The 26,045-nt window shown below is 40.0% G+C and overlaps 1 protein-coding gene across 2 annotated transcripts in view; it reads right to left on the bottom strand.

Moving 5' to 3' along the window:
- tbck (TBC1 domain containing kinase) overlaps positions 1-26,045 on the bottom strand; it is a 39,528-nt gene that overhangs the window by 813 nt on the left and 12,670 nt on the right. Inside the window, exons 22-26 of one of the 2 annotated variants that reach the window (XR_008338087.1) lie at positions 22,919-23,080; positions 14,530-14,702; positions 7,784-7,947; positions 5,811-5,970; positions 3,047-3,304 (exon numbers count right to left, since the gene is read on the bottom strand). Coding sequence is in view for 1 of the 2 variants with exons in the window: in XM_053418377.1 (XP_053274352.1) it covers positions 5,811-5,970; positions 7,784-7,947; positions 14,530-14,702; positions 22,919-23,080 (659 nt within the window). In the remaining variant the exon portion in view is untranslated. The remainder of the gene's footprint in view (positions 1-3,046; positions 3,305-5,810; positions 5,971-7,783; positions 7,948-14,529; positions 14,703-22,918; positions 23,081-26,045) is intronic. The other variant, XM_053418377.1, reaches the window with a different exon arrangement.

Here is a 26,045-nt window from a genome sequence, read left to right as displayed (position 1 = left end):
TGGAATAAAAGACAGAGCACTCGTTGGGACTGGAAATGCCTCCAGCAGGTAATGCAGAGACTTCTGTTCTCACCTAACATTATCTTTTAATAAAATATCCTCCATCCATCCAGCCATCCATTAATCTCCCTCTTGAGTTGATGGAATAATGTGAATTAAACATCACACTGAACATAATACTGTCAGCTCAAAAGGTATTACGTAAAGCACCAGTTTGTTTGTTGTACCCCCTTCTTCAGAAAGACCTGCAGACTGTTTGCACTTGCTCATATGTAGACAATGTGCAGGTCAGTGCTCCATTGCTTAATGTTACACAGTGTCTCTTCTTTGGAAAGACCTCCAGAATGTTTGAACTTGAGCAAGTGTGATTAAACTTGCCTATTTGCACATAGGGTGCAGGTTAAAGCTCAGTTGATTAAGTGTATATAGCGTTTCTTCAGAAAACCATTGCATCTGATAAAAGGAGCTTATCACAAAAATGTTTATTGCAAAATCTGAAACTGATCAATGATTAGTCTTCTGGTATTTGAGTCAAGTTAAGACCAAGAGGAGGGATTTAATTGGAGATGCGAAGCTTAACTTACATTTTAAGACATACTACAATAAAAAATATTACCTGTTCATTGGGGTAAATGATGTTCTCTCTGATAATTTATCTACAGTCACAGTCCACAGATATGTCACTTAATAGCTGTCAGTGGAATCGTTTCTGGTTAGTCATTATATACAACGGTTTCTAAACTACATTGTCCCACAAAATTTAAGCTTTATTTTCAAACATGGAAAGACTTTTGTGCGACATATTGTTGATAATAAAGGAACCAAGATAATGGGAAAAGCGTCATTGGTTGTTTTTGTTGCTATGTGCGGTTCCACAGCAGTAATCACAGCAATATTATTTGTGTTGCTTGAGAAACTAAACTGTATTTCTACTTGTATATGCGTATAAAGGTTTGTATTTATTTCTCTCTATCCCTCTCTCTCTCTCTCTCTCTCTCTCTCTATATATATATATATATAAAAATGTTGATTTGTATTTGTTTTTTTATTAAAAAAAAGGGAAAATCCTTAGACAGTACAAAATTTGTTATGTGAAAATAAAGACATAAAGAAGTCCCTAAAATGCTTCAATGCCATGAAAAATAGTCATTACATTTAATTCATGTACGTAAGGCAACAAAAAAAAACTTGCTTGTATTGTGGATTGTCAATTGGCCACTGCGACCTTGACCTTTGACCACCTAAACATGATCAGTTATTCGATCAGTCTATTAAAACTTTTATGCCAAATATTATCGCATTCTTAAGATGTAATGTTCACAAAGCGAAAAGGAGTTTATGAGGACCTTGGCCTTTGACCACAAAATTCGAATTAGTTCTCGGTGAGTCCAAATGAACAATTGGAAGAAATTCCCTCAAGGCTTCCTTGAGATACTGTATGTTAGAAGAATGGGATAGATGGACGGACAGACAGCCTCGGCAGCCTGGAGACATAAAAAACGAAACATCAGACTAAACATAATACTGGGAGCTACAAAGTTATCAATTAGGGTGGAGTTACTGGAGGGATATACTGTAAAGTTACAATAAACAGATTATACTTTTGATGTTACTCCTTATTTGAGCAGTGTAATCCAAGGGCCTCAGTCTTCAGAGGGTGCGGTTCAACTACACCAATGTTAGATCAGCTTATACCCTCTTAGGATCATGGAATCTATCTCATTGAGCAAGGGTAGCCAGAGTTTACATATGTGTTCTTCTTCAGAATGACCTGCACGCTGTTTTCTTCTTCTTCAGAAAATCTGGTAAAGAAACCTCTGCATAAAATCTAAGTTTACAACACAAAGAAAAGTTTTGAAGAATGAAGATTTGTGATGCAATGAAGGACAAAGGGATAGTTAGGATTGAATTTGTGATCCAAAGCTTTACTTAATTATTAAGAAACTTGAAGTATAAAAACACGCAACCAAACAAATCCCTTTTTATCTGTGTGTTTTTTTGTTTGTTTTGGCAAACAGTTTTAAACTTTTAGAATCAGCTTGCTAAAATGTCTTAACTCTGAATGCCAATAGGGTTTAAATGTTAAAGGTTTACAGTAAAGCCTGACCACACATTGAGTGGACTCATTTTTGGCACCAGAGCTAATGATGAGGCCACTGGTGCATTGCAGAGAAGTGTGAATGGCATTTAACCACAATCGAGTCCTTATCGACCTTTAAGTTTGAGATGTGTACGACTGAGAGGTCTGTTCAATTACTGGGGTTCATCATAAATCTCAAATGTAGACTTTCAAGTGCAGTGTTGGTCAGGGTGGGGTGTGAGGTCGGTGTGGGGGTTTTGTGTTGTTTTAAAACACTACACTCTAAAGCATCATGCCTAATGCCTGAATGACGATGAAGCTGATGATCGTCTCTTTTGATAAGGATGGTGACAATTACTTATTAAAGAACAAACTTTGACACGCATTATGATTTCTGTGCAAAATATCAGAAGCACAAAATCCACAATTTTAGAGCTCTGACCATGTGCCAATTACACACGAGCCATTAACACCTTACAAATAGCTTGATGATCATTTCTCAATCTCTATTCAGATCAATTCTTCACCTATCTATCAACTGTGGCATTTTGGAGTTCTTTGTCAGACAGTGAGATCTTGCTGCTGCTTCCTAAAAATACCAGACTCTCCTCAATTAAGGAGATCTACTTTTCTTTTACTTTCCAAAATATGGAAGGAGGATATCTTTTCTAAATTGGGATGTTGCCTGAGGCGATATCCCTGCTGAGTTTTTAAATTTAAGTTTGGCTAATTTATTCCAAAGAGAGCACAAAAGGAGAATTAATTATGATTGATATAGTTCTCTGTTCTGTTATGCTGAAGCGAGCAAAGATATTTTTGTGCACTAAGGCCAAATGATTTATGTAAAATACTGTGTCATCCTTGGCGAATGCAGTGTCTTCAAGAAAAGGAAGAAGGTTAAAGTTTTCTTTCTACTTCATATCAGACCAATAAAGTGAACTAGAGTAGCACAGTCTCATTGAACACCTGCTCTTGTGCAGTTCACCAGTGATGCCAGTGTGATCCAGCTGGATGATCAGAGGGACTTCAGAGGAGACAAGTTGACCCTTAGGTCTGCCTTCATTGCCCTGACATGACCCTGTCCACAACACGAGATGTCACATTCCATGACAAATGCTGGAGAGAAGGAACACCGCCCATACAGATTCCCTTTTTGATTTCCAGAGCTGAAGAAGCCTTTTGGAGGAGAGGTGAAACTTCTTCAAGAGCCAGAGGATCCCGAGACTACAAGAGTGGAAGTCACAAGACATCAGATCACAAGGGAGAACATGAGAGCAACTGTTTCGTAGAGAAAATTGAATTTGAAGAAGTAATGCCACAAGAGAAACAGAAAGAATTGGATGTGACTGTTTCTTCAAAATCAGGCGGTCAGTAATAAGGTCTGATTGTCACATACCTCTATCTTAATGATATTTTTGACAGTTCCTCCCATTGACTCATAGCAGACTTTTGATATGTAGTACCATAAAAAATGGATTGCAGCTGTGCGAGCACAACAAATGACCATCAGCAGCAGCCAGAACATGAGTTCCACATGCACTGCCAAATGGGTTCATTAAAGCACCCAGCCAGAGGCATGGCTGCAGGGGACTGAACCCTGGTCTACACTAGTGAGCTAGTTGTGGACCTCTGTGTTTCCCAGATGCCCTTGATTCAGTTTAAGAAAAAAAATGAAGATGCAAATGGTTTTACACAGGGTCCTTTCAAACAAATTGATTGTGATAATGAGTTGTTAGTTAACTCTCCAAATAAATTACTAATAAGCTGCAAAAGTGTATATAATGCTTCAAAGAAACTAAAACCTTTTTCAGACATGAACTCTGGAGAACTTCGGCACATTTGACTTCAACCTTTCTCCAAAATATGGAAGGAGGATATCTTTTCTAAATTGGGATGTTGCCTGAGGCGATATCCCTGCTGAGTTTTTAAATTTAAGTTTGGCTAATTTATTCCAAAGAGAGCACAAAAGGAGAATTAATTATGATTGATATAGTTCTCTGTTCTGTTATGCTGAAGCGAGCAAAGATATTTTTGTGCACTAAGGCCAAATGATTTATGTAAAATACTGTGTCATCCTTGGCGAATGCAGTGTCTTCAAGAAAAGGAAGAAGGTTAAAGTTTTCTTTCTACTTCATATCAGAACAATAAAGTGAACTAGAGTAGCACAGTCTCATTGAACACCTGCTCTTGTGCAGTTCACCAGTGATGCCAGTGTGATCCAGCTGGATGATCAGAGGGACTTCAGAGGAGACAAGTTGACCCTTAGGTCTGCCTTCATTGCCCTGAAATGACCCTGTCCACAACACGAGATGTCACATTCCATGACAAATGCTGGAGAGAAGGAACACCGCCCATACTGATTCCCTTTTTGATTTCCAGAGCTGAAGAAGCCTTTTGGAGGAGAGGTGAAACTTCTTCAAGAGTGTGATGTGCAACTCCTGGATGACTGAGAATCTTCACATAAACATTGATTTTTTAGTTTATATATAATAAAATCTTTTAAGATTGTGAACTACCTGATGAGAGTATAGCCTAGAATTTAATAGCAATCCGGGTAGAGTTTAGTTTGTCTCCCTCAAAAGAAAGTGATGTTAAAGAAAGTATATTGAGAGAAACTGAAAGATAAATGATATTTCCATCAGTTGGCAGCCTAATCGACCAAATCTTCTGTTGTTCATGTCCGTGACATGATTAGTGGGTATGTTTACCATATTCACCATGTGTTCCAATGCTAGCACACAAGCACTTGCTAAGTAGCACTATACACAAAGTACAGCTAAGAAGATTGTCATTAATTTTGCAAGTATTTGGTCATAAGCTAAATACTGAATAAAGTTTAGAATAAAAATGTATTGTTGATCTGATGATGGCCTATATGAAATGTTAATAATTCCCCTAGTGGTTAAAATCCAACAGTCGTTGAAACATGGAGGGATCAACCGTGTACGTACTATCTGGGCACCTATTCATCCAAAAAGTAGAAGGGATATTTAAGTCTGAACCAAAGTATTGGACAAACTAATGGACGGACTTTGCCATCCCTAAAGCACTGCGACTAGCAAAGCTCAAAATTCAACAGCAAACTGGAGTAAACTGGGAGCTTTGGGATTAAGATGAGCCACAGGGGAATTGACACCAGGAACGAGTACGACTGGATCCAGTTGGAATTAAATATTTAGGTATTTGGCTGCGTTCAAGCTCAGAATAAAAATAAATGAATTAATAAACCTCTTTGTGGTGAAAAATTATAATAAATAATATTTTAACAGTGTTTGTCTCCCCACAAGTTAATGGTATCTCTTTGATGTTTCCACTCAACATTCGTTTAAAAAAAAATATATATTATCAACTAATTAATAAAACTCTCAGATTAAGGTATACCTTAACGGTGCAAAAGTTTTACCCAATGTTATCTCAAATCTATCTGCACTGTTCTCTCAATATTTCTGATATTACTCAACCATTAATGGTATATTTTATGCCAACCATATTAGGTCGACAAATCACCAGCCAAACAAATTCTGCTAATATTTGCACATTGTCTTTGAAACTAAAATCTAATTAGTCTTACCTTCATACCTTCCAGTATATTTATAAAGAAAAACTCTATTTATAGAAGGTAACACTCTATACACTTTTTATGTATCAGACAACTCTTTGAGTCTAAATAGTGTGTATTGCTGTTGTGCTGTCCACTGGTGTATCTGTGCTCCTGTGGCAGCTTCCTCACCTTAGCAGCATTCTTCATGACGTGGCTGATAACCACAATGACACGACCTCTGTAGTTCTGGAGGACTCCATTTGCAGGACACTGCACCAGCTCCCCGTCAGGGTTGAAGGCCGTGCTGGAGGGAATATTTATGCTGCCAGAAATATGGCCTTTGCTGAAACTGGAGGCAGTTGAGTTAAGGAGCGCAGTTTGAACAGATATAGACAAGGGGGACACAATAGGGAAGGTTTCAGCAGAAAAGAAGATAACTAAAATAAGGACTGGATCTTAGTGAAAGATTTCCAGAAAAATAAGAGCTTATCAGCACAGGGACAGCGAACAACCGAAGAGTGGTTTGTAATTAAATAATAATACATGAGAAAATGACATTGAACTCATCCTGAGTTGTATATTGACACATCTGCTATATAATTTATGGCAAACATAAAGCAGAGTACAGTAAAAATCCCCTGAAACTAGGAGTGGCACATGCCACTACATTCCAGCAGGCAACTAAAGAGGTCAATCTAGATCACACTGATTTCCTCCACATTGTTCTTAATCTAGTCCTCTTCTTGTGACCGCACACACCCACAACAGGGCTTTGCCTATCTCACAGTGAAAGTTCTGTGAAAGTGCTCAGATCCCCTTTGTCCAGGTGATTTAGCCGATGGGGCCTCGAGTGAAGAACATTGGCTGGAGGAACCACCATTTCAAAATCCTCAGTCTATCCACTAATCCTTATTGATTAATGGCTCTTTAACCTCTCAGACAATTACCTTTCCACTGATGAGTTGAAGGACTTCACTCTTTCTAGTGCTCAGAATTGTTTATGAACAGGGTTTTCTGGGTCACTATAGCAGAAGCTTTTCATATGCAAAAGTTGTATGGCTCTGTTCTGGGAACTCTCTGCCCTTCCGCTTGCATACATGCAAAGCCTGAGACAGAGATAGCACACCTCTACATCCTTCCGTATGCCTACATGGAAAGCTGAAGGCAGGGAGAGTGGCAGCAAGACCCCAAAAGGGAACAGAACAGAGCGGACATCAGTAACAAATGAAACAGAATAAATTAAACAGTCTGAAAAAGAGAGAAGCAAAATGGGTTTCAGAGGAAGCGACAAGCCGTCTTGTGTGAGTTTTGCCACATGGAACGGAATCAGCTGAGCCATCAGCTGATGTGAGATGGCTTGAGATCAGCGGCTGTTCTTTGCCTGCCTGAACAAAGGCTCAATTTGTATAGCTGCTTTCAGACATGCACTGAACACCACAGATCCTTCATGTTTTCACCAGAGGAGGTACATATGTGAAAAGAAAAGGGCAACTGTTTAAACTGTGAAAGGTGGAATAGTTTAAATCTGAGGACATAGTCGGCCACTTTCCTAAGCAGCCAACAGATATGTTGTCTGGCCATTTTGAAAATGCATCAGCCCACATCCCCATGATACCCAACAGTACTTCTCATTCTGGGCGTAAAAGTGAAACTGAATTGTGGTGATGTAACTTTGCTTGCTGTGGGGGTTGTGAAAAGTTCATTGCATAATGTGTCGTTGACCAAACAAATAAAAAAGAGAAATTGGGGAGCTGAGAAGGCAAGATAGAAAGAATTTCACTTTAAGCTGATGCTGCTACATGTCAGTTCTGATACTGTTCGCTGCAAAAATATGAACCTAAAAATCCAGAAATGTATAGTCTCAAAAGAAACTGCAGGAAACTATGGAAGGTCTGAGCTGTATGAACATCAAGTGTGCAGCATCGAGTGACACAATTGATGGACTCTCTAAAAATCACCTGAAGAGCAAAGGTTTACTCAACCCTCTCTCTTTTAAAGATTTTTTACAGCTACTAACACATTCCACCAAACATGTCAACCACTTGGTTCCCAATAATATTTGTAATGCAGATGATTTACATATTGCTGTCAGATCTTTTATAAATTTTCAGTCTCCATATTTCCTATTTCATAGCTACAGTACACAGGAATGGTAAGGATACTCTTCCACATTGCGAATGTCGACAGCGATGATTTTGGGCTTGCCGGCTTTAGTCCTCTTGGCAGGGCCAGCCAATGACAACTCACAGAGGTCAATCAGGTCCTCAGCCGAGACCCTGGGGGATACTTCTTTCTTCAGGTCACACAGCGCCAGAGGATCCCGAGACTACAAGAGTGGAAGTCACAAGACATCAGATCACAAGGGAGAACATGAGAGCAAACGCTTTCGGAGAAAAATGAATTTGAGTAATGCCACAAGAGAAACAGAAAGAATTGGATTGGATATGACTGTTTCTTCAAAATCAGGCGGTCAGTAATAAGGTCTGATTGTCACATACCTCTACATTAATGATATTTTTGACAGTTCCTCCCATTGACTCATAGCAGACTTTTGATATGTAGTACCATAAAAAATGGATTGCAGCTGTGCGAGCACAACAAATGACCACCAGCAGCAGCCAGAACATGAGTTCCACATGCACTGCCAAATGGGTTCATTAAAGCACCCAGCCAGAGGCATGGCTGCAGGGGACTGAACCCTGGTCTACACTAGTGAGCTAGTTGTGGACCTCTGTGTTTCCCAGATGCCCTTGATTCAGTTTAAGAAAAAAAATGAAGATGCAAATGGTTTTACACAGGGTCCTTTCAAACAAATTGATTGTGATAATGAGTTGTTAGTTAACTCTCCAAATAAATTACTAATAAGCTGCAAAAGTGTATATAATGCTTCAAAGAAACTAAAACCTTTTTCAGACATGAACTCTGGAGAATTTCGGCACATTTGACTTCAACCTTTCTCCGTAATTTATCTTTCAAGCAAGAGGAACCAAGCAGGAGATTCTCAGTTCAGATGCTTTCACATCAACACAGAAATCAAACTTACCGAGATTATCTAGAGTTTATTGCACGTTTCTAGGCAGCTGTTTCCTTTACTCAAGCCCTGCACTTGTGGCACTGTTGAATATTTATAAATGGCGTATAAAGCAGCAAGTATACAATTGAACATTTTGAATAAACTAAACATATTTCCTGTCATTCGGTACAAACACGATACAACAGGGTGGCGTGGCCGTCTGTCTTTGTTGTGTTTGGCTGCCGAGACTGTTATCAATCAACATGCACCATCCATGCCAATCAACACACCAGCTACTGATCTCATGGGCCATCTCCACACCTCTCTCTCCATGCCCGCCCCCACAACTGTCCATCATCCAGATCAGTATCACATCTGAAACTAGGATTACCCCCTTGCAGTTGGCTGTCTCCGCCGACCATCCCAGTATCAGTCTACATACCTGTACATTTTTTCCCATACTCAGGAGGTAATTTTTACCTTTGGCTGCGGAAATATAATCAGTTAATCTTTGAGTCCATGTGACAACATTTGAAGAACTCCTGAAAAGCAGATGATAGACATCACGTTAAAGAGACTAAAAGCAGGATTTGTGAGGCCACCATGACCTTGACCTTTGAATTCTGGAAAGGAAACTCTAATCACTTAGTTTGTGAGTCTAAATTTGAAAGGATTTTGTCAAGACAATAACACGAACACGAGGCAAGGAAGGGTTTGTGAAGTCATCAATTCATCCTTGAGTTTGTGCCACATTTAATTACATTCCCTATAAGGGGTTCCTGATATACCACGTTCAGAAGAACATGAGGTCATAATGTGCTAAGTGCTAAGCTGTATTTAACTGGACTGTCTGTGAGTCTACTAAACCTGGAGGAGTACAATAGGCAATAACGGAGAGCTGGATTTTCTCATCTACTTGGTTGGGAAATGTGAGCTGATCAGCAATGATGAGCCTTTAGATCTACTTCAGTAAAATCAAGTAATGTCTCTCTCTCTCTTCACACACACACACACACACACACACACACACACACACACACACACACACACACACACACACACACACACACACACACACACACACACACACACACAAAATATTCTGACAGAAATGTGTAAAATATGCAGCCTGTGATGCCTGGGGCTCATGGAGCAGTGTGTGGCGACTAAAATGTCATGATGAGCAGTGTGTGCCAGCCGAAAAAATGGCTTAATGACCCTTTCACATTTCACTTGCCTGACATGGATGAGCCCAAACTGGAGCTGCTGATAAACAGACACAAATGCTGTGTGTGCGTGTACAAATGCTCATGGTTGTCACAGTTGCCAGAAAGAAATCCTGTCACATAACATATTGAACTGGGGACTACAGTGTTGTGCAGCTTAGAAAAAAGCTTAGAGAGAAGTTGAATGGCTAATTTAAAAAGCCTTCAAACTGTTTGATCGCTGAAATATTCACATACCAAACAACACAGTCTGTTGTATTTGAGCATAATCGATAAAACATGCAGTGAAAGCACTTCACAACCGGTTAAATTGCAGTTTATAACCATTTGGGTTTACATTTTTTGGGGCAAAATAGAAGTTATCTGTGAACCACTACACTTTGAGTTAGCACTGTTGCCTCACAACAAGGTTTATGGTTTGAATCCCAGTTTGGCCGGGGTCTTTTGTGTGGATTTTGGTTGTTCTCCCTGTGTCTGTGTGGGTTTCCTCCAAAGACATGCAGATTGTGGTTGGTTGGAGACCGTTGGTGTGAAAGCTATGGTGAATGGTTTTTTGGTCTCTGTATGTTGACCATGCGATAGGCTAGTCACCTGCTCAGGCTGTACCCAGCCTCTGACCCAATGTCAGCTGGGATTGTCCGGTTCTGCAGTGTCTAAGTGAAAGAAACCGATGACGTTGCAGCCTTGTCAGTAGACAATGCTGTTACTGCAAAGAAGCTACAAAGTTAAGAACGTGAATGGCTCACACACAGCCTGCAGAACAGAGGTGCTTTGCAATCACCAGAGTTTCAAGGTGGGCACCCAAGGTAAATGTCACAGTCAGTATCTGACAAAATGTGAAATATGTTCACTATGTGCCCTTCAATGTGCACTTAGGAAGAAAACAGTATCCTTGGCCTTCAACCTTTGACCACTAAATTATAATCAGTTTATCTTTGATTCCAAGTGAGTGTTTATGTCCATCTCTATCAAAGTCACCCAGAGAAATTGCTTTCACGAAAATGCAACGGACAGATGGACAAACTGAAAACATAATGCTTCCATCTGTCTGTCTGTCGGACTTAGCCCGAAAAAATTACTCAAAACACATAATGTGCTAAGTTTGCAGCCGGAATAAGCAGCAAAATTGCATAATGCCCCTTACCTTAACCCTAACCATCCAAACTAAATGTCTAACCCTAACCCATAACCTAAACCAAAACCTAATTCTCACCCTAACCCTTAAACCAAGTCTTAACCCCCAAACAGTCCATTAAAGGGGTTCACAAAGTGAGGACCTGCCAAAACGTCCTCACTTTCACCAAATGTCCTCACTCGGTAAACCGGTCCTCACAAAGACAGCTGTACAAGAAACCACACACACACGCGCAGGGGAATAAAGCATCTTATGGAAAACTTTCTCTATTTCCCTTACAAAGTTAAGAAATAGAGTCTTAACATGCACTTTGACATCTGAGCAACAGTAACTGAAATATAACTGTAGTTTTGATGTTTCTTAAGCAACTATTTCGCATCTTGCTTAACTTTGTGAGTTATACGCATAAGACCCCACCCATACTGCTAGGAACCTGGGTGTGGTACTCGACAGTCAATTACTGACAACATTACTGCAACAACACATTCCTGTAGATTCATGGTGCCAACATCAGGAGAATACGTTCCGTTCTCCCTCAGAAGATGGCACATGTTCTGGTCCAGGCTCTTGTCATCTCACGCCTGGACTATTGTAACTACTCCGCTCTTCCGCTCCCTTCACTGGTTATTAGTGGCTGCCCGCCTCCATTTCAAAACATCCTGATCACTCCGCTCTGCATCTGCCGATCGGCTTGTTGCACCCTCACTGTGAGCTGAACACTCTGACGACTGTTTTCTATCCTGGCTCCTAAATGGTGGAATGAGCTCCCCATCGACATCCGGACATCAGAAAGTCTACACAGCCTCTGCCGCAAACTAAAAACATACCTCTTCCGACTATACCTTGAATAACATTTTAAACTAACTATATATCAGCACTTAAATGGCACTTACTTGTTGAGCACTTTGTAGTTTGGCTTTTTTGAAGAAATTTTACTTTCTTGATTCTTGTTGTTCCGGGTTTGTACCCGCATGGTTGAATACTTATTGTAAGTTACTTTGGATAAAAGTGTCAGCTAAATGAAAAATGTAAATGTAAAAAATACATAAGCTTGGTTTTTAACAATTATGAGCCAGAAAACTGCATCTGTGTACTGAAAAAATAAATGTAATAGATATGTTTGCGTGATTATGCCTGAGCTCTCTGCGAGATACGACTTAATACACAGATTTTTTGCCGATTCCAAACAAAGGCTTTTTCATAGCACACATTTTAACATGTCACAGAAGGAAAAGCACAGCTGGTAATAAGAAAAAGAATAATGGTTGTTTTTCCATTTAGTGGCTTCGGTTTCACGGTGCTGGTATTTTGTTGGCCCACTCTCGTACTATCATGTCTCACTCTCCAACTATGACAAGTCAAAATGTCCGCTGTGATAATGGCCCTTATCTAATCGGGAATGCTCCACTAACTCACAGTTTCACAACTTTTCCTGAACATGTGGCACCCAAATACAGTGGCAAATTTGCACCGGGGTTTACTCATGGACCTCCATTTCTGCAATCAATGAAATATGAGCTCTGCCAGCTGTTAGATGACGCTACGCGAAACATCTGCTCTTCCACAGGGAACGGCACCAGCATCCTGTGCACTCGGCCGCATGATTTATTGTAATATACTCAAAGCATACACTGTTCATGACAACTTCCTGCACCAAACTAACACCAACTCATAAATGTACTGGCTAGAAAATCAGGCAGTTTAGTTAGTTTAGAAACTTATACATGTGGGAAAATAGTTAACCGGCTTTTACCACCCAATAGTTGCTTACTAAGACTTCCCCTCAATATCACAGGCTACAGATACACAATGAAGTGAATGCGATTATTACGAAGGACATTAGCAAAGAAGAGGAGCATGTAGCCGGATCCACAAAGTTTAAATGACCTCAATTCATGCCATGGAATGATGAAAGAGAGGCCCTTTAATTAAGAGACAATATATATTTTTTTATTTGTACCTTTTTCGCTTATTAGGCACCGTCAGAAAAGAGAAACAGTTTGTTGTTTTCTCCTTTTCACTCGCTCAGACCAAACCGACTGGACAGCAGCTGTCCAATAAGATAGATGTCACTACCAGAGAACCTGCTGACGGAGTTTCCTGCTGCAGTGTATGCAAGGTATGCATGGCTAAAGAGCTCAATGCACTTCAATTTGAGAAAACACATCCAAGTAATCTGACTACGGACACTTCATCTACAAATACTTTTACAAATACTGCTAACTGCTTCTGTGATTGTATGTAAGAGGATATATTTATAGGGTGTCTGCGTCAGCGCTTCACAGAACAATTGTGCAACTTACCCATTCTTACACATAGGTTGTAGAATCCTAGATCCTGGCATTTAACACTATTCTGTCATAATTAGAAATCAGCAGAGAGGTTTCTATATTGATTCAAACTACTTTCTGGATTCTAATCTACACTTAAATATATTATATTGTATGTGTGTGTGTCTGTGGTCACTCCGGTAATGAGAGTGACATTTCAGCACAATGCACCCTTGCCTGAACGTTTTCCGAGGAAGGGGTGGGGTGCAAAGAGATGCGTCCATGGATCAATGCCACCGCCAATACAAATGAGCCTCGGCTGAATGAGAAAGATTACAGCAATCACTTGGGCACACAGCAGATAGAGCTGACAAGAGTGTTTGTGAGCTTTCTGGACACGATGCATTCAGGTGTGAAAGGCAAACAGGGCTGTGCCACATAAACTAAACAAAGACAAAAGGCCTGTATGAATGACAGCATCACATCTTAGCACTTACTCCTGTGGAAGTTGTAATAATAACTTTATTTATAAAAAAGCTGTTAATAGGCTTATGCACAAAGCATCAGACAAATTAGTCTAATTTAAACTAACGTATCTTGTTTAAAACAAAATTAATTAGCAAGAAGTGCTATATTAATACAGTTTTACTTTATTTATGATATATTTTGACCAGTGGTATTTGTAAAGAGAATGCAGTTTTAGACAAATCAATATTTGGCCACTTTAGAGACTGAAGCGTTGAGTTGTGCATGTGTGAAAGGCAAAATCTCCAGATTTTACCCAGAGGTCATGTCTGAAAATAACTATAGCCAGAGGATGGAAGAAGTGTTACATTTTTGGAATTATTACATTATTATTACATCTTAGAAGGAAACTCTCCCTTAAAACTCAAACAAGCTGCGGCTGAGGCACATTTAATACATATTTAATAAAGCTGCAGGCAAAAATCCCCAATCATGTCAGTTTGATGTCCGTCTGGATGAGTGACACTGGATAAGTTGTAGAGACAAACCTGTAGTCTTGTTGGACTGAGGAGTCATACAACATAAGTCGTCAATGTCATGAATACAGGAAATGCCCAAAACATAGATAATGGGGGGAAAAAGACCAGGAAATAAATAAACACTTCCTTATTGAAACATGCATTAACAAATTCCACGCAAAGCTTTGAAAGCAAGGAAGGTAAACTCTCCGTTTCACTTCACATCAATTTTTTAAGTTTAAGTGTGGGGTCTGTGTGTGTGTATGTGTGTTAAAACTCACCAGGTCTGTCCTAGGCATGTCCTGATAGTCAGATGAGTAGTATGTTGCCGTTTTTCCAAAGCCATTGTCGCCAGCAACCTTTGGCGGCTGAGCATGTTGTCGGTATGTGGCGCTCTTTGGCGTCCAGCAGAAGAGGTTAATGGATTCACGGACGCAGCGCTCGATGTCAATTTCTGTGCGAGAAAAGCGACAGAAGCATAACAGCAAAAATGTGACTTGCCATATGAAAGAGCAACTCCAGAAAAAACATCATAAAAAACATAGTGGTCCATATGTCACAGTTTTCATGGATTTAAAGAGTAGACAAATATGAAGTTAAACGACTTTGTGTTCATAATTATTATTTACTAGAAAAAGTTAAATCAACAAAATTAAACCAGCAGTTTGTGTCTGTAGTCGACCACCCTGCTCTCTAAATATGGCCATGGATAAACCCATATCAGTTGATATCTATTCTTATTAAGACATGTATGTAATATTAAGGTGCGTCCTGTCTAGGGTGTACCCCTCCTCTAGCCCTATGTCAGCTGGGATTGGCTCCAGCCTCCCACCCCCTTTAAAAGGATAAGCATTACAGATAATGGATAGCTAGATGGATGTACCTAGGACATTTTTACATCACAAGACTTTAGGTACTGGTCAAATAAAAATTTGTCCCGATGGCAGCGCCAAATAAAAAGTTACGGAACCATTAAGTTCATGAGAATTCCTTGAGGACATAATTGTTGTATTAAATTTAATGGTAATTCATTCAGCAATTCTGAGGACATTTCACTTAGAGCCTCAGAACAGGGGGTATTCTTCTAATCTCTTAATTCTCAATTACCCCTGAAAACATTTTACTTTAGGAATCGTTTAACTGATGAGTGAGAAAAAGAATGAATAAGATGAAAAAACTAAAGAAGCACGGGAATATAAAAAAAAGGTGACTTTATCCATTGAATCAGACATAAAGCTGAAGAGATTATATAAATGTTTTATGGGAGGATTAGTTGTAGAATTAAGTGGCTTGACCTTGGCATTTTGCTGCCATTAATAATTATAAGACATCCAGCAGTGACAGCAACACTATAACTAATAACTAATAACTGGCCATCATTTTGCTGCCGTCCCTCGTCTGAGCTCTTGTGCCGAAATAATTGTTCACTGGAAAAGCAAAATGTCTCTTCTTTGTTGCTTATTCCTCATCCAGCAGTATCCATCCTTCTTCCGCTCCTCGCATTGAGAATAGAGCGGATTAGAGAGCAGGACTCAGTGGATTAGCCAAGGATTTGGGTAAATTAGGAATTCCTACCTTCGCGCTCTTTCAAACTGACAGCCTCCCTCTTTCACTCCCCCCTTTTTTGTGGAGAAAAGCAAGACTGGCTAATTACCGCACTTTGGTGTGACCTGCACCTGGGTCAGGCTCAAGTGAAATTACATGAATCTTCCCCCTTGCCTCCCCCCTCTGCCCCACAGCAGAGTCAAGGTTAAGGGGGTTGTTAGCTCTCGTGGGCTGGGACCTCACAGACTCAGTTACAAGGCTCATTCCAGTGAAAAACACACTGGTGGTCTGAGATTCCTTCCCGACAGAGTCGCAGGGAAACACATTTTCCATCCCTAGGGCGGCAAATGCTGCATGCAATCACTCTCTCTGCTAATAGAGGCAGGAATGGGGAAGAGGAGATTGATGGCTGCCTAAACAAGGCCTGGGCCCAGCTGGGCAATGCACTGCAGCCAATTCCGTTGAAGAGTAATTTTTCTTTTTAGTCAAGACAAAATTACATTTTGGTAATTATGCAGAGGCTTTGATTGTGGGCTGCCACTTGTTGCCATAAATAGTAGAATAGCATGATTAGTAAAGAGGGACTCTGGGGCTTTGCGGAATTGGACCGTGGTGCAAGAAAGAGCCGACAATGAGAGAGATGAAAGAGGTCAGTGAATTTGAGTAAATTGGGAAAATCTGTTGAACTACAATGTTCCGTCCTATTGTTTTAAAACAAATACACCATGAAATCAGGGAAATTAATATTGACTGTCGACCCACAGAGTATAAAGCGAACCATCAGTACTTGTGACAATCCCCTTCTCCAATTAATTGTAAACCATGATTACATCTATAGCATTCCATTGGATGATGAGAGTAGGAAGTGACAAGCTATTGTGCAGGGGTTTGTCCATCCTTCAACAATCAATGACTTCTACAAATCTCTATCATAAGTGGAAACAATCATCTTATCAACTTCACACTTGGCGTGTGTATTGTTTAGGGCCCAAGGGTTAAGAGATTTGGACACTTGATACACTCAATGGTGATTATTTCAGAATAAACAAGCGATCAGTGATCTTGAGCATTGGCGACTGGGTCTCATCAACTACAAAATCGTAATCACAACAATGGCAACAACATTGCTTATCCAATGCAGGGTTCTGCTGCTGAGTCAAGCTTCACTCAACTTTGAAGAATAGGTGCCAAGCTATTTGTGCAGCATCTGTGCTCTGATGTAACCTCAATGGATAATGTGCATCGTGTTTGTATAGTTTTAATTTTTGCACATACAAGATATTAAAAAAAAATACAATCCATGTGAAGAGCTTTCATTTATCCACATCATATTCTAAGACATGTGTCTTAACTAATCAGAAATCCTGGCTGTGGTACATACTCTCTAATTTTTGGTTTAGAAGTAAAACCATCTTATGGCCATTCTTAATCTTGTGTTTATTCTTATTTCCTGTAGGCTTTAGAAAAGTTAAAGGCACCTAAGTTGAGTTTAGCATGCTTATTCCAGTAAAATATATTCAAAGAAACCATAATGGTTAGTTTCAAATGATTAAAAGCTTCTGGGATAATCAGCCCATCTACAAATTAGCAACCATTTTGCAAGAAACATGTTCATCTCATGTAAACTCCAACTAAATGTGCAAAATTAACATAAAATACCAAAATAGAGGATAAAAGTATCCAGGTCAATATTGTTAGGGTGCAATTGATGTGACTCAGTCAGGCTCTCTAACCTCTTCTGTTAATTGCCTGAATTAGGATTGAATTTATTAATACACTCTTAAACATGTAAATGCTACAGACTGGATCATCAGCAAAATCATTAAATATATATATGTCATAAAAATGTTGTTATGCATTCTCATCACTATGGGCCCTATCTTAAACCAATGGTGCCAAGAACATGCATGTGTCTTTGCTAGTTTGCTGACATGGTTGTCGTTTTTCTGTCCACCACATAAGTTGTTAAGAAAGGCACTTGCAGCCATATGAGCGTGTTTTTCCTGCTGCTGTCAGTCGGAGTGTTGGCACATTGTATTTGGACCAATGGTCCTGGTCTTAAGATAGTATTGCAGAATTTACACTAAGTTATTTTAAGTGCATATCACGTATTAAGAGAGTAATGTGCACCTACAAATGTACAAAAAACTGATTGTTTGTATGCAGAGTGCAACTATATCCATCATTACAATAGCAATCTGCCAAGGTGCACAGCTGACTTTTAAAGGTAATGGGAGATGGCACACTGATTGGTTTATTCCATGTTACGCACTAAACACACCCATAATTAATTAAGAGGCTAAGTAAATCCATTTTGAACGATGCGCCTGGCATAGCAACCTTTTATTCAGCTGTTAAAGCAGCCAAAATGAATGTGGACACACCCTCAATGCACCTGCACCATGTGCTTTAGACCATGAGCTTAGATCGTTAGAACAGAGTCTTTTCAACATCGATGTTCTGCTTCTCCTTCTGCCAATGTTCTCAATGTGTTGTGGGGTGCAGCGTTGCCATGAGCACTCTCGGCAGCCAGCGGCTGTTTTTCTCAGAACTAAACCTCTATAACTGGAGCTCATCAGTTCTGCGCCCAGCTCTGCTCATTGAGACGGACGTTAATGTCCCGTGAAGGCAAATGCTGCTGTATCATCAGTAAACACGCGGCTCCTGTCAGCCGGAGAACCTCTCTGGTCCATTGTGAATCAATGAAGTCTCCAAACGGGAGAAAGTTATAGATTGCTCGAGGCTACAAGACTAAGCAAATGAGAATCAGAAAATGAGATTAATTGCCAATAAAAAGAGAGGCTGAGATGTATTGTTGGCTCCTAGGAAAAATGTTGCAGCACAGGTCTCACCTATTTCACATTTAATTTCATTTAAGACTGCGATATAACGCTTAATGGAAAACAATTCAGAGGTTCTGTGGTGGTGTGGAGGGTCAGGAAGACTTCAGGAACATAATTGTGAGGAGAAAGTTGTAAGCAGGATGATGAGTCACAGTGTCTAGCCCCCGAATCTGCTGACATATTGATATTCTGGGTTACCAGTGGTTCAACATGACTCATAGTCTGTATCCCTTCCCGTCAACTCTGAACCTCTCCTCTTTCGTCAGAATATTGGCTACTATAGACTTCACAGTGTTATGTGTAATAGGCTTGTCACTGAAAATTATTGTCACTGGCCCCATTTATTGCCGAGAGAGAGGAGTGTGTCTGAATCCTTAAGAGCCACTGTCCTGTAACGTTATCTTGACCGACAGTCGCACACAGGAAAAGGAGTCGACTTTTTTTTTATTTAACAACTAAATGTTATGCCTACTTATGCATCTTTTAAAGTTCATCCATCTCTCTGAACCTTAAATTAAGTCTAAAACATATAATACTAGGATTTTATCATTTTAGCACAGACACAGTGATGAGCATTATGTAAAGCTTGCATCGTGCGTAGGTTTGAATGGACAAAAATAGCGGAGTTAATGTGTCTTATACGAACTGTGCAAAGTAAGAAAATAATAATTTAATGTGTAAATAAAGTGCTTACAAGTTTGCTAATTGCTCTTTCCCTGTAGCGCTTTAAAGGTTCAGTGTGTAGAATTTAGTGATATCTAGTGGTGAAGTTGCAAGTTGCAGCTGAATACCCCCAACCTCCTTAGAGAGGACCTGCTCCTGACATAAATATTGAGTATTTAAATATAAATGTTTCATTCGAGGCTAAAGAAAACAACAATTTGTACAATTTAGATGAAACAAACTAGTGAAAACATACTATGATTATTTTATATTCAATTTCTGCCAGTACATCCCTTTCACCTGAATCTTACACACTGGACCTTTAAGAAAAAATGTACATGAATATCGTGTTAAGTTAAAAGATTCTCTTTGATTTTCTCTTTCTCTTTGCGCTGCCTTTGCCAGACTGAGTCTATTTTTCATCTCAGTTTCTTTCATCCAGCCAGAATCAGGGTATGTTTTTTTCTGGCCTCACACAAGCAGTTCCTTTAGTTACAAGCATGTGGAGTCTGCTCTGAAACAAATGAATACAAGACTCAGTTGTATGAGGACATCAATTCTGCTCGCCTTATGGCAGAAAGGAGCAGGTGCGGACCACAAATAAAAAAAATCTGCTACTACAATGTTCCGTCCTATTGTTTTAAAACAAATACACCATGAAATCAGGGAAATTACTATTGACTGTCAACCCACAGAGTATAAAGCGAACCATCAGTACTTGTGACAATCCCAATCCCAAGGCCAAACTTGTTTACATTGAAGTTCTATGCATCACGAGCAATGAATGATATATGCACATATTTATATCAATCATCTGTTAAGGTTTAGGGAGGGAAAAAGTCTGAAGCCATACTAGCAGCTCTGTGATCAGCGAATGATGACTGCCCCTGGTGGCTGGCTACAGACTAGATAATGAATCTTCCCTCCTTTAAGTTAGTTGATATGACATGGATCCACCTATAAAGTTAAAATACATGTCAAAATAAAGGTTCTAAATGATGACTGTCTTAGTTTAGCATGTTAGCATAATCACATTTGTTAATCAACCCTAATTAAAAGAATCATTAGTATCTGTAAAAAATTACATTCACTGGTTGTTGAGAAATAACAATCCGGACCAAGGGGGTGGACAAACTGACATCCCTGAAATTACCATCCTCAGAGTCATGCTGCCAGCACAGCTTAAAGGATATCATAAATAAACTCCACACATTGCACACTAACAAGCACAAATAAGTAAGACCTCTACTGCCATTTAGCAAAGGTGATAAATGCTGTGTTGATCGGTTTGGTACTGGCAGCTAAGTCTGCGCCAGAAACAAGTTAAATTAAACTATTCGAGTGTGGGCCAGAACATGGCTGGAATCTTAAGTAAACAAGCCCTGTTCGAGGTCACTCTGCAGCCCAGAATTCATTCCTAATATAGTTCTTGGGACTGCCAGATTCTACACTGTAACTACCCAGGTATACACAAGCTGCGATAATGAGGCTGGCAGTGATACACAGAAAAAAGCTGGCAGAGGCTGCCACTCTCAGGAAACCTTGCCAAAGAAGCTGACAGCAGCTCTAGGCCAACATATTTTACCTTTATAAGGAGAACTGGCTGTCCTTTCCCCTTCCGCCTCAATCACATGAATCTGTTGGTTTCCGGCAGTAAAACACAGTGAAGTATGGCAACATTGAGTTTGTGCAGGAGGGGAGGCTGCCGGCCTTAGTTTACAGAGTGCCTCAGCAATCCCTTTTGGACAAATCGTCGCTGCTGTTGGTTTTAAAAACCCCAAAGTCATTCTGCTTCCCAGCTAGAAAAAAAAGAGGGATGAGCTGTATTTGGAAATAGAGTTTTAAAGAAAATTGTGAAAGCTATACCAGGGGCAAAGACATTCTGAAGACATACATTATGAATGCTGCTCTCGGATTTTATGTCACCAATACTTTGCTGAAGGAGTCGCTTTGTGAACAGGAGCAGTAAAGTGGCCACAGATTAAGAGTCTTCACTCTGTACGGCATATACAATCGACAAAAATAGCAAATTCCATCAGGCAATGTGTCAGCGTCTGCCGAGACCATGTTGAAAATCATTTGGATCTGGAGACAGTCTATTAAGAGTACTTAAGAAATATATGTAACCAACTGAGCAAAGCTAATAAACCTGCTTTTCCATCAACCGCCTATGATTAGAATCAACCCTCTGAGTTCCTCGTCTGTGTCGGCCCTCCTCCTGTCTCCTATTTAGGAGAGGAGGCAGAATAGCTAGTCTTGCCAGTAATGCACTGAAATCTGCAGGGATTAAAAACCAAACTGCTGAGTTAAAAGTCTTTATTACACACACACACACCTCTGCTCTTCCCACATCTTCGTTCTGCACTACACTGATATTTCACTAAAGTGGTCTAATAAGAAGTTAAATAACTATAATTTATAACGCGTTTAATAATGTGTGAAAAAAACACTCGTAGTGGATTAACCCATTAACAATTTTTTTTGCTGCCGATGCTATTTCCCACCACCACCTTATATTTGTGCAGCTTTTAACACAAACAAAGTGTCTTTTCTTTGGAAATCTGGTAGGTGCCCTCAGAGTTGAAGAAGTCAGGCTAAGCCTCTCTGGATCATGAAAGATACTTAACTTTAAAGGAGACATATTATGCTCATATTCAGGTTGATAATTTAAATTTGATCACTTTCCTCATAGTGTCCATTGCTGCAGCTCCTCTTTTCAGCCTCTGACTGAAATACATGCTCCTGTCTCTTTGGGCTTTTTACAGAAAAAGCATAATACGTCTTCTTTAATGATTCATAGCCAAACAGCCCTTGCAGGCTAAAGATGGAGATGGAGCTCTGAAAATAGGATGAGTAATGAAAACACTGGAGGACCATAGAGGTTGTGATTTCACTGGGAGACAATTCCCAGGGCGCAGCGGTTGACTGCTTTACAGATGCACGGCCGAGTGTGGCCCCCCTCGAGCACATCAAGGAGGGAGTGTGTCTGTGTAGGAGTGCAGAGCTGCCTGCTTGAGGATATCATTAACTTGTACACATCAGCTTAGTACTTGGAGGCATTGTCTGTGTTTTGTACGGATGGACAACCTTCAAACCAGGTCTTACGCAGCGGTTTTCACTTGTTTAAAACTACAGAGGTACTATAGCTAAAAGCACTGTACGTAGTCCTTTTGTTAATTATCAAAGAACATTACAAAGCACACCTGAAAAGAAGGAGACATTAAAGAAAATAAAGCCCAAATTATATTCATTTTTTGGGCCGATGCAAATACTGATATATTGGAGTAAAAATATTAAATCGCGATACTGATATATCACCCGACATATTGGACCTGATTTCTTATATGTCGTCAACAAACCGTAATATTGAAGATATGTAATTGAGGCTTGATAACATTTATATACAACTTGAATTAAGAGAATGTACCTTTTTTTACGTAAGAAACATAAATGCATGTCTTTTCTGCACTGTTTACTCTGTAAAATACAAGTTTTCATATTGCCTGACATCAGCAAACGTAAACACTCATATCGATATGTCTCTTATCGGCCAATATTGTCAGCTAATATCAGTTGGGCTGTAATAGACAAAGATGTAAATTCATGTTCATATTCTCACCTGGCAGGTCAGAAAAGAGTAGAATGCACTCGTTGAAGCCATTAGCCAAGAGACGATCCCTGAGTTGTTGGAGAATAGCCACACCGATGCAGAATGGGAAAGAGGAGTTGCCCAGGAGCAGGGTGTCCCACAGGTGGAAGATCTTGTGCAGTGGAAACACATCTGCAAAATGTGAACGGAATCAATACAAGAACGGAACTTTACAAAATCACTGAAAACACGCTCCCGGGATACACAACGGGATCCTGCAGGCAGGACAAAAGCTTTCAACATGGACACAGTGAGAAATGGGGCATCAGTTTATACATTATGATTATGATTTTCATGTGCATAGCGCATTTATTTAACGTGGCTCTGTGGTTGCGAAATGGAAAGCTCGTAAGCAAAATTGTGCTCTGGCGAGTTTGCCTGGAGGGATATTTGGCGCGGGGGAGGCAGCGGGGAAATATTTTACGTGGGTGTTGTTGTGGAAAAACGACAGAAAGAACATCTATGGTCCGGGGAGCTTTGGAGCGAGAAACCTGCGCAGGTTAAATAAAACCACATCCTGATAATACGTCCCACTGCAGATATTATTTCATTCAGATCACTTTCAGCATTTGAAATTGTAATTGAGATTTATGTATGACAACTAGCGCTGCCCACCTGTTTATGTCATGTCAGGGATTGTAAGCGTGGATGCTCGGCAGCAGACGGGTGTGTGGGCGGAGTGTGGCTGAATTGAGGCAGACTGAGAGAGCAGGAGCGGTGAGAAAATGCCTCAGAGGGTCCGCACCACATTAGCAGTCGGCAGTCACACTGGTGCATGTGAGTGACAGGCAGTGTGTGTGTGTGTGTGTGTGTGTGTGTGTGTGTGTGTGTGTGTGTGTGTGTGTGTGTGTGTGTGTGTGTGTGTGTGTGTGTGTGTGTGTGTGTGTGTGTGTGTGTGTGTGTATGTGTGTCTGTCTGTCTATGTGTCTATATGTGAATGGAAGATGACCCTCCAACCTTGTCTCATATTGGATTGGAGACATTAGCAGTCAGAGAGACGCACCTCCTGAATACTGGACTCACACACTGCCTCAGGGGGAGGATAAGGGGTAAAAGGGTCACACCTCACACCCTCTACCCCGGGAGTGGTCTCTGTGTGTGTGTGTGTGTGTGTGTGTGTGTGTGTGTGTGTGTGTGTGAAAGAGAGAGATAATGTGTTAAACTAAAGAAAGAAAATGATCTGCAAAGTGCAGGGTTCAGATAAATCGATGGATGGAGTACTTGAAGAGTAAGTTGGCTCTAATTAATGTAGATCACACGTATTTTCTCTGTTAGAGACTGCAGACTAAGGCAAAGTCCTAATGAATCTTTCCAAAATTACATCAAGAAGGCAAAAGTTAATCAAACAGTTGTGATGGGGGCTGCACCATAGAGGTTAATTACATATGATTTAATTTGCTACAATGATCTGTGACCCCTTTTAATGTGCTCATATTTCAGAGCTCCCACTGTGCTCAGCGGAGAGATAAAAGTGTAATGCTGCCATCAGCTGCCAAAGTGCACCAGCCAAAACTAAATCTCTCATGCAGCACAGAAAGTGAGCTGCTGGAATCTGTAATATTCCGTTGTATATAGATTCAAGAACAAAGGCCTGGTAATCTTTCTTATTCAAGAGTTTTCAGAAAACTAAACAGTAATCAGAAACCACATGACTCCCACCACCCGACATATTTAATCAAATAGTTCGACCAAAAAACTAAAACAAATTTACATTTAACATCTCCCTAAACATGCCAGACTTTTAAAAATCTAAACCCATCATTTATTCTCTGAGATATGTGATGAAAATGTTCAAAATCGCCAGATCTCCCAAAAACATGAATGGGTTTCAGAGCCGTAGTAAAGGACTCTTTTAGAGAAGTGCATGTGTATGTCTCCGACATCCTACATACATACATAACCCCCCCCCCCCCCCCCCGACCCTTTTCACAACACCTCAATTTTTTTTTTATTAACTGTAAAATCCAGCGAATGTTCTCAGTAACAGCCACCTCTTCAAGTGCTCTTATCCTATAATGATTTACTATGACTATTGACAAATCTGTTGCAATCCCTTCCAGATAGCATGGAACCTGTTTGTGACACTCAACTTCCTTTACCGCCAAGATTGCTGCATGTATGGTGGAATGTACTTATTGTAAGTCACTTTGGATAAAAGCGTCAGCTAAATGATATGAAATGTAATGTAATGTACACCTAGTATGACTTTTACACTGTATTAAAAAATATCTTAAACAAAAGGTGGCTACTTTGAAGAATCTAAAATCTAAAACATACTCTGGTTTGTTTAACACTTTTTTGTTTACCACATAATTCCATATGTGTTCCTTGATAGTTTTGTTTTCTTCAATATTAATCTGCAATGTAGAAAGAAATACAATTAAAGAAAAACCATTGAATGAGAAGGTGTGTCCAAACTTTTGACTGGTACTGTATATGGGATGAGTATGTGACTGAGGACCAGTTTATTATTTTTGGGTTTTTACCCTCATAGTTCAATGCACTTAATGTAAGTCGCTTTGGATAAAAGTGTTGGGAAAATTGAAGTTCAAATTATGAGGCATGGTATACAATGTTATTCATTATAGCACACTAGCTTACATAAGGGAAATCTATATAAGCTACAATTTCAGTTAGTTCCTTTTGGAAAAAAGGTGTTACCTCTGCACCACTGAGTGAAACTATCCTGATATGCACTTGTCAAGGTCACAGCATTGTCATTTACATCATTCTTAGGCTTGGAAAACTGCCAGAAACTGGGACCCATCAGCAATGCCAGGCAGTTCCAGGCATTCTCTGTGAAAAGCTGTGAAATTCCACCGAAATCTGGTGTGAAACTAACTGACACAAATTGTTTTCATGCAAGGTCTTGTTAAAGTAGCCACCCCTACAATTCCAGAGAAGTGCTATTACTATAATGACCTACTATGAACATTGAAAAATCTGTTGTAGCCCCACCCAGACAGCAAGGAAGCTGTTTGTGACACACCATTCAACATTCCTTACCGCCAAGATTGCTGCAACGACTAGATTGTGTAGATAAAATGGTCACTTATTGTAAGTCGCTTTGGATAAAAGTATCAGCTAAATGATATGA

This window comes from Pleuronectes platessa, chromosome 3 (assembly GCF_947347685.1).
Source record: "Pleuronectes platessa chromosome 3, fPlePla1.1, whole genome shotgun sequence".
NCBI classification, from domain to species: Eukaryota; Metazoa; Chordata; class Actinopteri; order Pleuronectiformes; family Pleuronectidae; genus Pleuronectes; species Pleuronectes platessa.
This window is presented reverse-complemented; position numbering and strand designations above follow the sequence as displayed.